Here is a 15,005-nt window from a genome sequence, read left to right on the forward strand (position 1 = left end):
CCAATAAGTCACAAAACATATTCATTCATGCATTATTCTGTCTCATAAAGTTATGGGTCATGTGACTCAAATCAATTACAGATCTCAACTTTGAGGCCAATATGTCTTGCTATAAGGTTGCAGTTTACTGGTATGACATTCATCCCCCATGCCAATAATTTGATACTGACTAAAATAACATTCAATCATTAATTTCATACACTGTAGGCAAAATCTATCAAATGATCATGTTTTAATGTGTACTTTGGATTAGATTTCGGCTAATTACATGCTATTTTAGTGATAGATGTGAATATACATATAAAAATGGAAAAAATGCATATTGAAAATATTACACCAACCATTCTTTCAACTACATGCTTATGCTGCTTCAATTTCTTTCCAAAATGTCTTTTGTATTTTAAGATATTAAAACAGAAAGAAACTAATTACAGAAAAAATACCATGAAACTGATACCTTAAATTTTTTTTAAACTGCATTTCAACCACTTTCTTTACTTACTTCCTTTAAAACTTGATTGTATTTCCTAAATGAACATAAAAGTCTATGGTCAAACTGTAGTTATGAATCTTACAAGATTTTTGGGGAGGTGGGGGATGGTTTTAAGATCAAACTGTAGTTATGAATCTTACAAGATTTTTGTGGAGGTGGGGGATGGTTTTAACATCAAACTGTAGTTATGAATCTTACAGGATTTTTGGGGGAGGTGGGGGATGGTTTTAACATCACTTTTAGCACATTACTTGTTATATCATGCTGAGGAAATGGGAGATAAATGTCTTTCCCAAGGACACACCAAGGCAGCCAGCCCAGGCTGGCCAGGGTGGGTATCAAACCCATGGCTCTTGGATTGCAATTCCAATGCTCCACCAACTGGCTTCCACTGTGCATGAAGACTATCAAAATAAACATTGATTTTTTTGTAAAGGCAGGTTTCATTTAACTGCTAAAATGAGTTGCTTAGAAACCTTTCAAAATGTCATTAGTACATGTGCAAAATCTCACCAACTTGTAAAAGTACAGAAGCATGAAATGTGTAAATCTGCATGGACAGATGGGCCAATGTAAAGCAGCCAACTATTTTGTATACTCAATGACATGGATGCAAGTCTACCAACAGTTTATAACATCAAGATAAAACTGGGTTAATGACGGAACTGTTTTTACAGGCTGATAAGGCATCAATATTGAAATGCAGCAGTTGCACCCAATGTCTCACAGAAGGTGTATTAAAATGGAGTGTATTCCAGAGATAAAACAAAAACATATGAAAAATTCTCTTTCCCTTAGAGTTCTGGATAGTTTAATTACATGTTAATGTACATTTCTAATAACAACAAGCAACATATAAAACATAAAACACGATCATGATATGTAGATAATAACCATAAGTATCATACTTACATATGTATAACATGCAACCATGTACAGTCTGTACCACTGTGATATGTATAACATGCAACCATGTACAGTCTGTACCACTGTGATATGTATAACATGCAACCATGTACAGTCTGTACCACTGTGATATGTATAACATGCAACCATGTACAGTCTGTACCACTGTGATATGTATAACATGCAACCATGTACAGTCTGTACCACTGTGATATGTATAACATGCAACCATGTACAGTCTGTACCACTGTGATATGTATAACATGCAACCATGTACAGTCTGTACCACTGTGATATGTATAACATGCAACCATGTACAGTCTGTACCACTGTGATATGTATAACATGCAACCAACTGTGTACAATGTAGAAGGGTCTATACCATTGCGAGCTGTATAACATGCAACCATGTTGTTGTTGTTGTTGTTGTAGGGTTTAAAGCCATTTTTCAGCACACAATAGGCTATACATGATGGCCAGTATTAATGGTGGAGGAAGAACCCAGGAAAACCCCAGAAAGAACCACCGACCAACAAGAAGCTACTTGCAAGCTTTCTCACATATCCACATTGGCCGAATCCGAGACTCGAACCCACGCAGACAGAGATGAGATGGCAGTGATCCGTAACGGAGATCGCTTTAGACCACTTGGCCACTCGGGGCCCCCACATGCAACTATGTACAGTGTAGAGGGGTCTGTACCATTGTGATATGTATAACATGCAACCAACTTTGTACAGTGTAGATGGGTCTGTAACACTGTGATATGTATAACATGGAACCATTTGTGTACAGTGTAGAAGGGTCTGTACCATTGTGATATGTATAACATGCAACCAACTGTATGGTGTAGAAGGGTCTGTACAACTGTGATATGTATAACATGCAACCAACTGTGTACAGTGTAGAAGGGTCTGTACCATTGTGATATGTATAACATGCAACCAACTGTGTACAGTGTAGAAGGGTCTATACCATTATGAGATTCATGCTAAAATGTCAATTGAAACCATGAAAAGTTTGCTTCATATTTGCTACCTGTCCCTTTATTTCTTTGTTCTGATTCTTCAATATTTAGAAAATTTCTGCCTTTTTTAATCCATTCAAAGGGGAATTTAATTCCTTCCCACCAATTTTCAGTTCTAGAATAGACCCTTGTGCAGACCCAGATCAGCCACCCAATAATATGCTGGCGGAATTAATGTCCATACTTTGTGTAGTTGGATGGGCCATACATGATCAAATATAGTAAATATCAATTAAAATTCATTGGTTGCAGGAAACCTATCCCCATGTTCATCAATCTTGAACCCCAAACATAAATTCTGAGTTTCTTGGCCAAGTCCTTGAGGGTAAGAATGGACCTACAGAATGATTTCAGTAGGAAATATGGATTGTTTGGGGTTTTTTTTCATATCTAGTATGAATAAAAGTTTAGAATAAGGGGATCTCATAGATTTCTCACTGTGTGTGTCCATGTGTGCATGCATGCGTTATGATCCAGACACTAAGTCCATGGACACTATTAATACAACTTGCTTGCATAATTTGTATTTTAGAACAGATTTTCCATGGTTTCTCTGTTATGACTCAGGAAACAAGTCCCTGGAGGTCAGAGAAAGACCCAATCCTGTATTTCATTTTCAATATATTTACAGTGACTGTTGTTGTGGGGCAGGTTCAGAATCCCATTTCAATAATTACAGATTATGTTTTCACTGTATTATTGGAACAAAAATAAATGCACACATATCAAATTACTATATATGCCATAGGGGAACAAATGAAGGGCATATATGCAATAGCACACATTTCATTATGTAGCTGACATTGCCACAATTACAGGACAGTAGGACACTGATAACATCAATCACAAGAAGGCTCAGCCATTATTTCAAGCATTCTCTTCCATACAAGTCTGGAAAATGGGCCCTAATGCAAAGCACTCTCTTCCCTACAACTCTGGAAAATGGGCCCTAATGCAAAGCATTCTCTTCCCTACAACTCTGGAAAATGGGCCCTAATGCAAAGCATTCTCTTCCCTACAACTCTGGAAAATGGGCCCTAATGCAAAGCATTCTCTTCCCTACAACTCTGGAAAATGGGCCCTAATGCAAAGCATTCTCTTCCCAAAAATTTTGAAAATGTACCCTAATGCAACGTATTCTCTTCCCAACAACTCTTGAAAATGGGCCTAGTTGTTGTGGTAAACATTTTTATTAAGGACAAAACAGACATCATTAGAAGTCTTTTGCTTAAAACTTCATGTAATAATGACCATCCATTCAAGGAAGTAGTGACAGGAAGATTTTGAAGTTAGTGAGGCAGCCATATTGAATGTCTGGCTGTCACCATTTTCATTTAGGACTTGGTCTAAACCTCCTGTCATAATGATCACCCACTGAAGGGGGGCAGTGACAAGATTTTAAAGGCAGTCACCATGACAGCCATATTGGATATACTCCTGGCAACATTTTTAGTTAGGACCACCTAGGTATCATAAGAGGTCTATTGCTGAAAATCCCATAGCCATCCATTTGGGGAGGAGCAGAGATATTATATTTTTTAAATTTTCAAGATACAACTTTCTAATCAGAAGAGTAGCAATAAGAAGATTTCAAAAAGGCTGCACTGGAGGCCATATTGGATTTCAGATCAGCACCATTTACATTTAAAACCAAAAAAACAAATGTCTTCATGTCAATTTGACTTTTAGATGAAGTCAGGTTCTGATAACACAAGTTTTAAGATGGCTGCCATATTGAATGTCAAGTTGGACACATTTTTTATTTAGGATAGGAACAGTTAGCCATCATAAGAAGCATCTTAGTAAATGTTGATCAAGATTTTTAAAAGAGAAGCAATAACTTGATGGCTATATTAAATGTCTGAGAAGCACCGTTTTCATTTAGGACCAATTATACAATGAAATGTAGTGTATGTGTGCAAGTTTCACGGCAATCCTACAAATAGTTCACAACGAATAGCAATAACAGACTTATATTTTAGGATGGACGGACATTGGACAATGGACATGAAACCATCCATAAGCTCTACTGATCACAGACCAGCAGAACTATAAAAATAAAACAGGTCACAAATACCTTTACTTGTTTATTTAAGAAATTCAAATATGTATCATTATCACAGGCATCTTCATCATTGAGTTAACCATTTTTGCAATAAATATTCACCTTTCCCAGCATTATATGCTTTGAACTGAGTTGTTCAGTCATCCTACATCACAATTTTCTTACATTTTCTTGGACACTAAATTAACCAAGTCATTTGTTCAGGACACAGTTATTTTAGCTGACATGAAAGTAATAGCAAACTGTGCTGGTCTGACTAAACAAGAAATTATTCAAATTTAATAATCCTAGACAAAAGAATACTTATTGTAGATAAATTTAAAATATGACCCTCTTTATGACAAGGAGTATACTCTATTTAGTAGGCATGATTCAGTCTAAAACCATTACTAATTATACTGTACCTTCTATTTAGCAGGCTGGGGAAGGACCTTATTCAGTCTAAAACCATTACTAATTATACTGTACCTTCTATTTAGCAGGCGAGAGATGGGCCTTATTCAGTCTAAAACCATTACTAAATATATTGTACCTTCTATTTAGCAGGCTGGGGAAGGACCTTATTCAGTCTAAAACCATTATTAATTATATTGTACCTTCTATTTAGCAGGCCAGAGATGGGCCTTATTCAGTCTAAAACCATTACTAAATATAATGTACCTTCTATTTAGCAAGCCAGAGATGGGCCTTATTCAGTCTAAAACCATTATTAATTATACTGTACCTTCTATTTAGCAAGCCAGAGATGGGCCTTATTCAGTCTAAAACCATTACTAATTATACTGTACCTTCCATTTAGCAGGCTGGGGAAGGACCTTATTCAGTCTAAAACCATTATTAATTATATTGTACCTTCTATTTAGTAGGTTAGGAAGGGCCTGATTCAATCTCAAATTGTTTTTTAATTTTACTGTAATTTCTATTTAGTAGGATTAGGAAGGGCCTGATTCAGTCTAAAATCATTATTAATTATACTGTACCCTCATTTTCTTAAGTCTTTTGAGAGTGAGTTTTCAAGAACCAGAGATGAAAAAAGAGTATCACTGGCGAAATGGCACTGTCTAAAATGAACCCTGTGTGTGCTAAATATGAGTTGTATGAATATACACAGACAGGATCTTTGCATGCCATGATATCTGACATAACAGCCACATTGTGTACCCCTAAAAATTAATTAATGGGTAAATTTGTGGAGTTGACACCGATCATAATAATAATCACCAACACCATAAACTGTACTAGCTCTTCATCTACGTTTGGATCTTAACCTGTCTTCAACATTAAAATCATGATAAGTAAAGTTAGATTCATCTTTGAGACTCATACAATCTATAAAGTTAAATGGAAGTCAGGGTCAAAAGTCCCAAAACATAGGGTCCAGGTCAAGAAGCTTAAGTTCCTGGAAGCAGGGACTCTTGCTACAAAGGCTTCTTGTGTTAAGTTCAAAACAATTCATGATATTTTAGCAGCTGATTCCACAAGGCATGATGAAATTAAGAAATGTGCTCTCAAAAGGGTCATTTTATTGTCAATAAATTGGTGGAGGTGCTTATTAAGGCATGTGTGGGTATGACATTTAAAAAGGTGTGTGGTTCATCCCTTAAAATTAGAAATTATCTGAGGCATTCAGTGCAACAGCCGTTTCATTCTGTGCCTGATGTAGGTAAATATTGGCCTGGGTGTAGTATGTCAGCAAACCAGATCTGGCAGACAAGATATCAGGCCAGTTAAAATAACTTCCACCCTCAGGCAAAATCCTCTTTAAAACATAAGTCAAAACAACTTGCAGAAATATCGGCCAGCTCTAACATATTAACTTAATATGAATTAAGTATTATTCTGTATAATACATGACACCTAAACAAGATCCCAAAAGGCTGAATGTGTGCCTCCAATGGAAAACAGAAACTAAACTATCCACAGTTTGAGCCCTATTTTTCCTCAGTACATGTAAGAGCCCCTCAACTGAAAAGTACAAGCATTCAAAAGTTACACAGTGTCTCCATATGACAATAGTTTCTATTTTTTATCATAACCAAATATAAATTTTTAATCCATCAAGACATATCCTTTAGAAATATCAACTGAAAAAGTTTTTTTTAAAATTGAAGTATTAAACCGTTGTTTACTTGCCAAGTTGGAGCCAAATCCAACAAAAATCGAGTCTTCAGAGCAATAACAATTAAATAAATGATTACCCCATGAAAATGCTCAAAAATCAAACTCATCTAACACCTTGATGATATAAGGCTATTTAATAAGTCTGATAAAAATTTAAACAGAAATAGTCACAAAAGTGCTGATATGCTCAGCCAATCAGAAGCAAGATCACTAGTATGTGTGGATCTCATTCATAACTGTATTTATCCAAAATCTTCATGGTTCTAAGTTCTCTAAATCAGAAACAGAGTGGTAATGATCCAATCAGATGCAATTAATATTGATGGATCTCATTCATTATCAAACTCATCTGAGATCTCAGTGAGATATGTTTATATTCCAAGTTTGAAACAGATAGGAAATATGGCTCTCAGAACAGTAACAAGCTCAATCAATCACACACAAAAATCTCAGTAGTCTCGTTAATATGCAAGAATCTCACTCATAACGATCTACCATATATACAGGTACTCATGCATAAGCTGATATGCAAGAATCTCACTCATAACGATCTACCATATATACAGGTACTCATGCATAAGCTGATATGCAAGAATTTCACTCATAACGATCTACCATATACACAGGTACTCATGCAAAAGCTGAATAATTCAGGAAACAGATAAAAAGCTTGGAAGAGGGGGGTCAGTTTATCTGCAAGTCTAGGTCTAAACTTGAAAATATTTTAAGTTTCCTTGTTGACTACCAGTATATATTGTTACTGCAGGTCACTGAAAATGAGATCACCTGATCCTCCAGGACCTTCTATACTGAGACCCCACATGAAGATGACCATCCATCCAGATGAAGTAGCAACAACAAATTTTTTAAAATATGGCTGGACTTATGGGTTGGCTTATTCATGGGTCATGTATTTTTAAAGTTGGGGGGAGGGTCAACTTACAAGTGAATATATACAGTAATCTAAGATCCTGATGGTACAAGTACATATTCAATGTTTGATCAAAACCAGATCAGAACTATGACTTTCTGGTGATAACAAGATCAGCCAATCAGATGCAAGAACACCTCATTAATATGCATGATCTTACTCATTATATTCATATTAAATCTTGATAGTACAAGTCTGATAAACACTGATAAACACTGACAAACACTGATAAACACTGATAAACACTGATAAACAATGATAAACACTGGATTAGAAATATGGCCTCTTGGGTAGTCTCAGATGCAAAATAAATGTTATTAAAATGTGTGTTCTTGCTCTTTATCAAACTCATCCTAGATCTTAATTATACAATCCCATATTCCAAGTCTGACTGAAATCAGACAACAATACTGCCTCCTGAATTGTAACAAGCAACTGTTCATGGACAGATGATGGATGACAGGTGCAGCTCCACACTTGGCCTCAGCCAAATGAGCAAAAATCTGGATTCAAAGATAATAAATGACAATTATTCCTATCTTTATATCTCATTTTGGAGACAACAAAATTCTGCATACCAGCAATGAGTGTATCCGTTGAGATGGGTAAACCACACTGGGCAGCAGCTACCAGCTTTAGGGCAATGTAAAACTGACTTCGGCCAAAGTGTCCAAGTCGCTTTGCCCCACATGACTCTGTCACCTGCAAATATCACAAAATCAAGTTAGTGCTATAAAGAACATTTTAAAATTATTCTTCACTTGTATTTTGCTAACAAAATAGGAATTCACATTTGTGAACTATGGATAGAAAGAAAAACTAATGGGGAACAAATCTGTGGCAATTGCTGACAATTGCTGCTTGTCTTAAAGAAAGCGTGTTATTTGAAGAAAATGAAATGAGCACAAAATCACTCAATGTCTTTAACCTTGAAAGAAAATACAACAAGCTAATGAGCTGATGACAGAGAAAGTTTAAAATCCTTAAGTTCAAAATTTGGCCCTAAGAAGAAGCGTTTTACCTTGTGCTAAAGTAACACAGAATGTTCTAAGTATGTATAGCCCCAAGATGACTGTTTTACCATGTGTCAAAGTGACACAGAATGTTCTAAATATTGCCCAAAGAAGACTGTTTTACCATGTGCCAAAGTGACACAGAATGTTATAAATATGTATAGCCCTAAGAAAACTGTTCTACCATATGTTAAAGTAACACAGAATGTTATAAGTATGCATATCCCAAAGAAGACTGTTCTACCATATGCTAATGTGATATAAATGAAGTGAGGTCTCTGAAGAAATCTTTTTGCAAAAAATGTGGAGTGCACAACCTCTTAAAGTATGATCATGCTAAGTGTATTTTGACTGTTTTTTTACAAAGGATTTTCTTTCTCACTGCTATGCATATTAGTTTAAAAGCCTAATCACAAACTGCACATATCCAAATCTTGGCCTATGCAGTTTGTTAGGAGAAAGCAGTAGAACAAACAAAACAGCTCCTGATCTGCCTGTACATTATACAACAGCAGATCAGGGTCTGTTTCTTGCAGTTGGAATTAACTTATACGTATGTGGTACGTCATGGTCACATTCACTGCATTTGAAGGACTGTAACTGGAAAATCATAGCATGACCTCTCTTTTCTGTCTACACTTTCTGTTCATAACTGGCATTTAGTTTACAAAACTTGGTCTAAATTGGACTATCTAGACAAATTCTGGAAGAACTTTTCCTGAATGTTAAGAAACCAAACATCAAGGACAGGTTTATCTTTATATTAGCTTAATACCATGACAAAGGAAAATTGGTTTTGGTTTTTGTATTCCAGTAATGACAATACTGAATAGAGACCAAGTATTTCCCTTATAAACAGATGTATAGCATACAGTAATACAGAAGTAAAAATACAAGAAGATAATAAGATAAAATGCAGCAAGATTATGAGGGGAAAAAATGCAGCTAAGTAATGAAATAAAAATATAACTAGGTAATGAGATAAAAATACAACTAGATAATGAGATAAAAATACAACTAGGTAATGAGATAAAAATACAACTAGATAATGAGATAAAAACCCGACATATTTAAAGATATGTAACAAGCTAACTCTGCTGTTCAAACAATCAAACCTAATTGACTAATCTGGAGCTATTCAACCTAATTTACTAATCTGATGCTATTCAACCTGACTAATCTGGTGCTATTCAACCTAATTGACTAATCTGGGGCTATTCAACCTAACTGACTAATCTGAGGCTATTCAACCTAATTGACTAATCTGGTACTATTCAACCTAATTGACTAATCTGGTGCTATTCAGAGGTTAGTTCACCTCCAGTATGTGAGAAAATAACACAGCTGAGGTAAGTGTCCCTGTCTTTATCAGTCCCTTTTGCCAGCCATTATCACTTAGTATGAAGAATTAAATCAATTAATTGCTTTCATGTTTTTGTTTTGAATTGACATAGAAATAAGGCTGGACTATTAAACTTTTTTCAAAAGGTTTGTTTAAGGTGCAGCTTAATGTCTGAACTAAGTGTAAACCAGTCTACAATTCTGGCATTTCAGTGCTTAATTACACTAAATATTCTGTTGAAAACTCAAATGTTTTCAAGAACAGAAATCTGAAAGACCCATGATTAAATACTTAGCGGTCATAACGGTCAAATTATTCTTCAGAGATTGATCACATTTCTTATTATCTTGTCCTGTATTTATTACATTCCATAAATGTTTTATTATCTTGTCCCATATTTATTACATTCCATAAATGTGTTTTATTATCTTGTCTTGTATTTATTACATTCCATAAATATGTTATTATTATCATGTATTTATTACAAACCATATTTTAAAATCTTGTCTTGTATTTATTACATTCCATAAATGTTTTATTATCTTGTATTTATTACATTCCATAAATATGTTATTATCATGTCTTGAATTTATTACATTCCATAAATATGTTATTATCATGTCTTGTATTTATTACATTCCATAAATATGTCTTTATCTTGTCTTGTATTTATTACATTCCACAAATATGTTCACAATTATGTGGGTAACATTTTTAATGAAATTAATACACTAAAGAGACAGCATCCTGGAGATTGTCTGAACACTTGTGTCCCATTAGAGGCCACAAAATCTGTTGGACAATGTCATCTTGTCAGTAAATATGCATACTGGATGACGCTGGCTATCACTAAAATGTGGAGAGAGGATGGTAACAATTTCCATCATTTGTATGCTAAATAAGCTCATGACCACTATTACGACTTTGTGTACAAGAGTTTGGCAGATCAAAGGTATTGACCAGCATATACTCTGACCAAAGTGGACATCAGTTATGTTATATCCAAAATATCATTATATCAAATTGTCTTTGATTTGTTTATCCATTAAACTTTCAAATGAACATAATAAGGAAGTGAAATTAAAAGGTCAGATCTAGATCTAGTTTACTGATGTTTTATTACATCAGATAATCAATGGCAGCTTAATTCAAAGGTGACTAGGACTAGATAATTCAATGGCAGCTTAATTCAAAGGTGACTAGGACTAGATAATCAATGCCATGATGTGTCAGCATGTAATACCTTATAACAAAATATGTCATGGTGTGTCAGCATATCATAATTTTAAAACAAAATGTGTAAAGCATAGTCATTAATTAAGAAAGATACTAAAAACAACACCTAATGTTTATCATTATCCTCAAAACCTTGCTCTAAATCAAAAACAAAATTCACCATCAAACTTTTCCAGAAATGCCTGTCAACTCTCAATTAGGTATTTCCAAGATAAAGCTGCTTGTTGTCCATAGATAAATAAGTTTGAAAAACCATACAAGTGTAATAAAATATTGTTGTTAGATAAAATGAAAGAATTAATTTTATTTTAAAGAAAAACTAACGTTTTATCATAAATCAGTTTGAATCATGGAAAGTTGATGTTAAAGCATGCACCAAATCTTAAACGAAAATGACATATTTTACAGTGTATTTAATAATTAGGCACCTCTTTACTTTTTTATCACAATTGTCTCTCTCTCTCCTTTCAATGTCTTTATACTCAATTCACAAATATATGGCCACCACATTAATTTTTGGCATAACCATCCAACACGAGCCATTGGAATTCTTGATATGTAATATCTCTAAGTACCACATCGCAGGTATTTTAGCAGTGAAAAACATTTAGCGATCCTGAAGTCTCAAAATGAGACTGGAATAATAAATCCTACCTACCCGGTACATGTACATGCAACTTGATCCCCATATCCATTGTCACCTCCCTAGACTTATAACCCTTAAAAAATAACTTGATACAATTTAAATACCAGTTTTGAAGAAGAAAAACACCACTTTTAAATAACAAAAAATACATGCATTATTATTCATGTATACATGTGTGTGAATAGGACTGCATGCTCCAAGCATATATTACCGACTGACTCCTGATCCAATGGACTGTAGTGTGATTTGTGATTCAGTGTAATAGGCAGGAGGAAGAGTCCTGGATGACCCTGAGAAGAATCGATGAGCCACAAGAATCTACCAGCAAGCTTTCTCACAAATCAACATTGGTTGAGCCAAGACTGGAACCCATGTGGACAAAGGTGAGATGCAAGTGATCTGTAAAGGTGAGCACCTTAAACCACTTGGCCACCCCAATGGCCTATAAGCTTTTCAAAGTGGCCTAGAAATCACAAAATGCTTACCTTCACTCAAACACTATTTCTTTCATCTTCATGTTGTCAAGCACAAGTTTCAATAAACACCATACATACTTGCTCATGACTCTGGTCCTACTACAAATGGCATCGACACTAATCTGCTGTCACATAACCCACCAGCAGATCTGGGTCTGTTAAGTTTTTGTAAGGAGTAATCAGCAAAATAAACAAAACAGACACATCTCTCCTGGCACAATAAGTGATGGCAGATCAGGATTGTGTTGCTTGACCCTACTTAAGAACAATGTAAATAAGGTACTCAATTTACAGTTTTTGTAAACACCAGGCAGATACTTGCATTTCTCCCAAATTAATGGACAGCAATGTTTCAATTAAAGCAATTTCAGGAGACAGCAAATAAATATTATCCCAAAGGATCAAACCAGTGAACAGGGAAAATGATTTGCAAGATTAAATAAATATTTGAGGGCAAAGAAAACACTACCCTATGTTAACACATTAACCCCTGGTGACAAGTTTACATGGCAGGATGTAGTAGCATCAAACCCATGTATGATACACTAAAGTGGGCGGTATTATAGAAAGGTAGACAGATGTAGCTCTACAATGATACCAAATAATCTGGAATTTCTAGTTGCACTACAAAATACAGAGGGAAAAACCTCAATTTTTTACCCGACTTTTTCTACCCAAAATTCACTTGCGGTCAGAATCCGATTTTGTTTCTCAGATCTAAGGCAGACTGTTATGAACTGCAAACAGACAGATGAACCATTGCAAAAAGTAGGATAAGATGGGCATTCGGAATAAAGAGTGGTCTTGATACGAAAATAATGGGTCAATTAAGCACACACAAAAAAACTCCAACCTTCTGCTCATGTGTGAGCCAAATAGCCAATGAAAAATGATGTTTCTAACACAACTAGGCATTATGTTATCGGAAGATCACCTGGAAGTTGATGTATTAGAATATATTCAGAAATAGCTTTCAAAATGTGTTTCCTACGCGAATTTCAAGCGAAAATGACAAAACTTGCAGGGGTTAATGAGTTAAACTTCATTTATGGTGTACATTTGGTGCAGCAGTTATTTATCGTGTGGCATAACAGTATAGATGGGGTGTGATGTGGCCCTCCAAACTCTGGGTGAAGTTGTTGTTGTTGTTGTAGGGTTTAACGCCATTTTTCAGCACAAGATAGGCTATACATGGCTGCCAGTATTAATGGGGGAGGAAGAACCCAGGAAATCCCCAGAAAGAACCACCGACCCTCGAGAAGCTACTGGCAAGCTTTCTCACATACCCACATTGGCCGAATCCGAGACTCAAACCTATGCATACAGAGGTGAGATGGCAGTGATCCGTAACAGAGAGTGCTTTAGACCACTCGGCCACTCGGGGCCCCTCTGGGTGAAGTAGCAGTATCCATAAAGTATGGAGTGGCACATATCGGGTATGATGTGTCAGTTGTTGTATTTTGACCCAGTATACAAACAGCCATACCTACTCATTCACCATCCTAATTATGAAAAACAGCTGTGATAACTATTTCCATTATAGAAGACTTGCTTGGAAGATTATGGGAACATACACCTACGCTTTGTCATTTATTACCACAGCATTAAAATAGGAATTAAAATCTTAATGCTAAGATAAACAATGAAAGAAAGTTTAATGTCCCACTAACTTATTTATGATAAAAGCAATGAGATTGTAAGATGCATTGTCCAAGGTAAAGTTTTCGTTTCTATCTCATGACAAAGAGAGTGCAATAAAAACATGGGCATTTCGAAATTATGCCGACTGGATGAAAAAATATGAAACGATTCTCATCTGCATGTCATTTTATACAATGGATTCAGTCTGCTATTCAGTCTGCTATCTGGATTCAGTACACTATTCAAAACTCTGTGAAAACAGATCACCTAATCATTGAGTAGTGACAACCTGATAAAAGTTCCCTTAATATAATTTTATTCATCATATAACTTGGAGAAAATGTTCTGCCTTTCTTAATCTAACATTACAATATTTCACAAGCAGTGCATCTGACATAATCTTCCAATTTTATACTCTGAATTAAATAGTGGAGGCCATTTAGTTCATTTCACAGAATGGGGGAAGAGTGCCGATGATATCAAAAAAAGACTTTATTCAAATAAAGGCTAGAAAATATTTTAAGTTGTATACATTCAAAATTTATTAATGTGAAATTACTGAAACATGGAAAAACAGAACAAAACATGAAAGCATGTCCATGAAATCAAGAAACATGTCCATGAAGTCAAAAACATGTCCATAAAATCAAGAAACATGTCCATGAAGTCAAAAACATGTCCATGAAATCAAGAAACATGTCCATGAAGTCAAAAATATGTCCATGAAATCAAGAAACATGTCCATGAAATCAAAAACATGTCCATGAAATCAAAAACATGTCCATGAAATCAAGAAACATGTCCATGATGTCAAAAACATGTCCATGAAATCAAGAAACATGTCCATGAAGTCAAAAACATGTCCATGAAATCAAGAAACATGTCCATAAAGTCAAAAATATGTCCATGAAATCAAAAAACATGTACATGCAATCACAAAACATGTACACATGTAATAAAAATTTTTTTAAATGGCATGAAATATTAGGTTATCAAAATGTGATATGACCCTTTCTGAGAATATCAGGGGCCCTCTGCCCCATATCCTGAACTGTACCCTGATGATACTCAGAATTCATTTAAATGAACCATGATTGCTTTGTGGTTA

The 15,005-nt window shown here is 35.1% G+C and overlaps 1 protein-coding gene across 5 annotated transcripts in view; it reads right to left on the reverse strand.

Moving 5' to 3' along the window:
* LOC149785947 (ralBP1-associated Eps domain-containing protein 1-like) overlaps positions 1-15,005 on the reverse strand; it is a 144,313-nt gene that overhangs the window by 105,932 nt on the left and 23,376 nt on the right. For all 5 annotated transcript variants that reach the window (XR_016424846.1, XM_089976197.1, XM_089976195.1 and 2 more), the window contains exon 2: positions 8,122-8,245. Coding sequence is in view for 4 of the 5 variants with exons in the window: in XM_089976197.1 (XP_089832323.1) it covers positions 8,122-8,245 (124 nt within the window). In the remaining variant the exon portion in view is untranslated. The remainder of the gene's footprint in view (positions 1-8,121; positions 8,246-15,005) is intronic.

This window comes from Sinohyriopsis cumingii, chromosome 12 (genome assembly GCF_028554795.1).
Source record: "Sinohyriopsis cumingii isolate HCF-2022 chromosome 12, ASM2855479v2, whole genome shotgun sequence".
Classification (NCBI taxonomy): Eukaryota; Metazoa; Mollusca; class Bivalvia; order Unionida; family Unionidae; genus Sinohyriopsis; species Sinohyriopsis cumingii.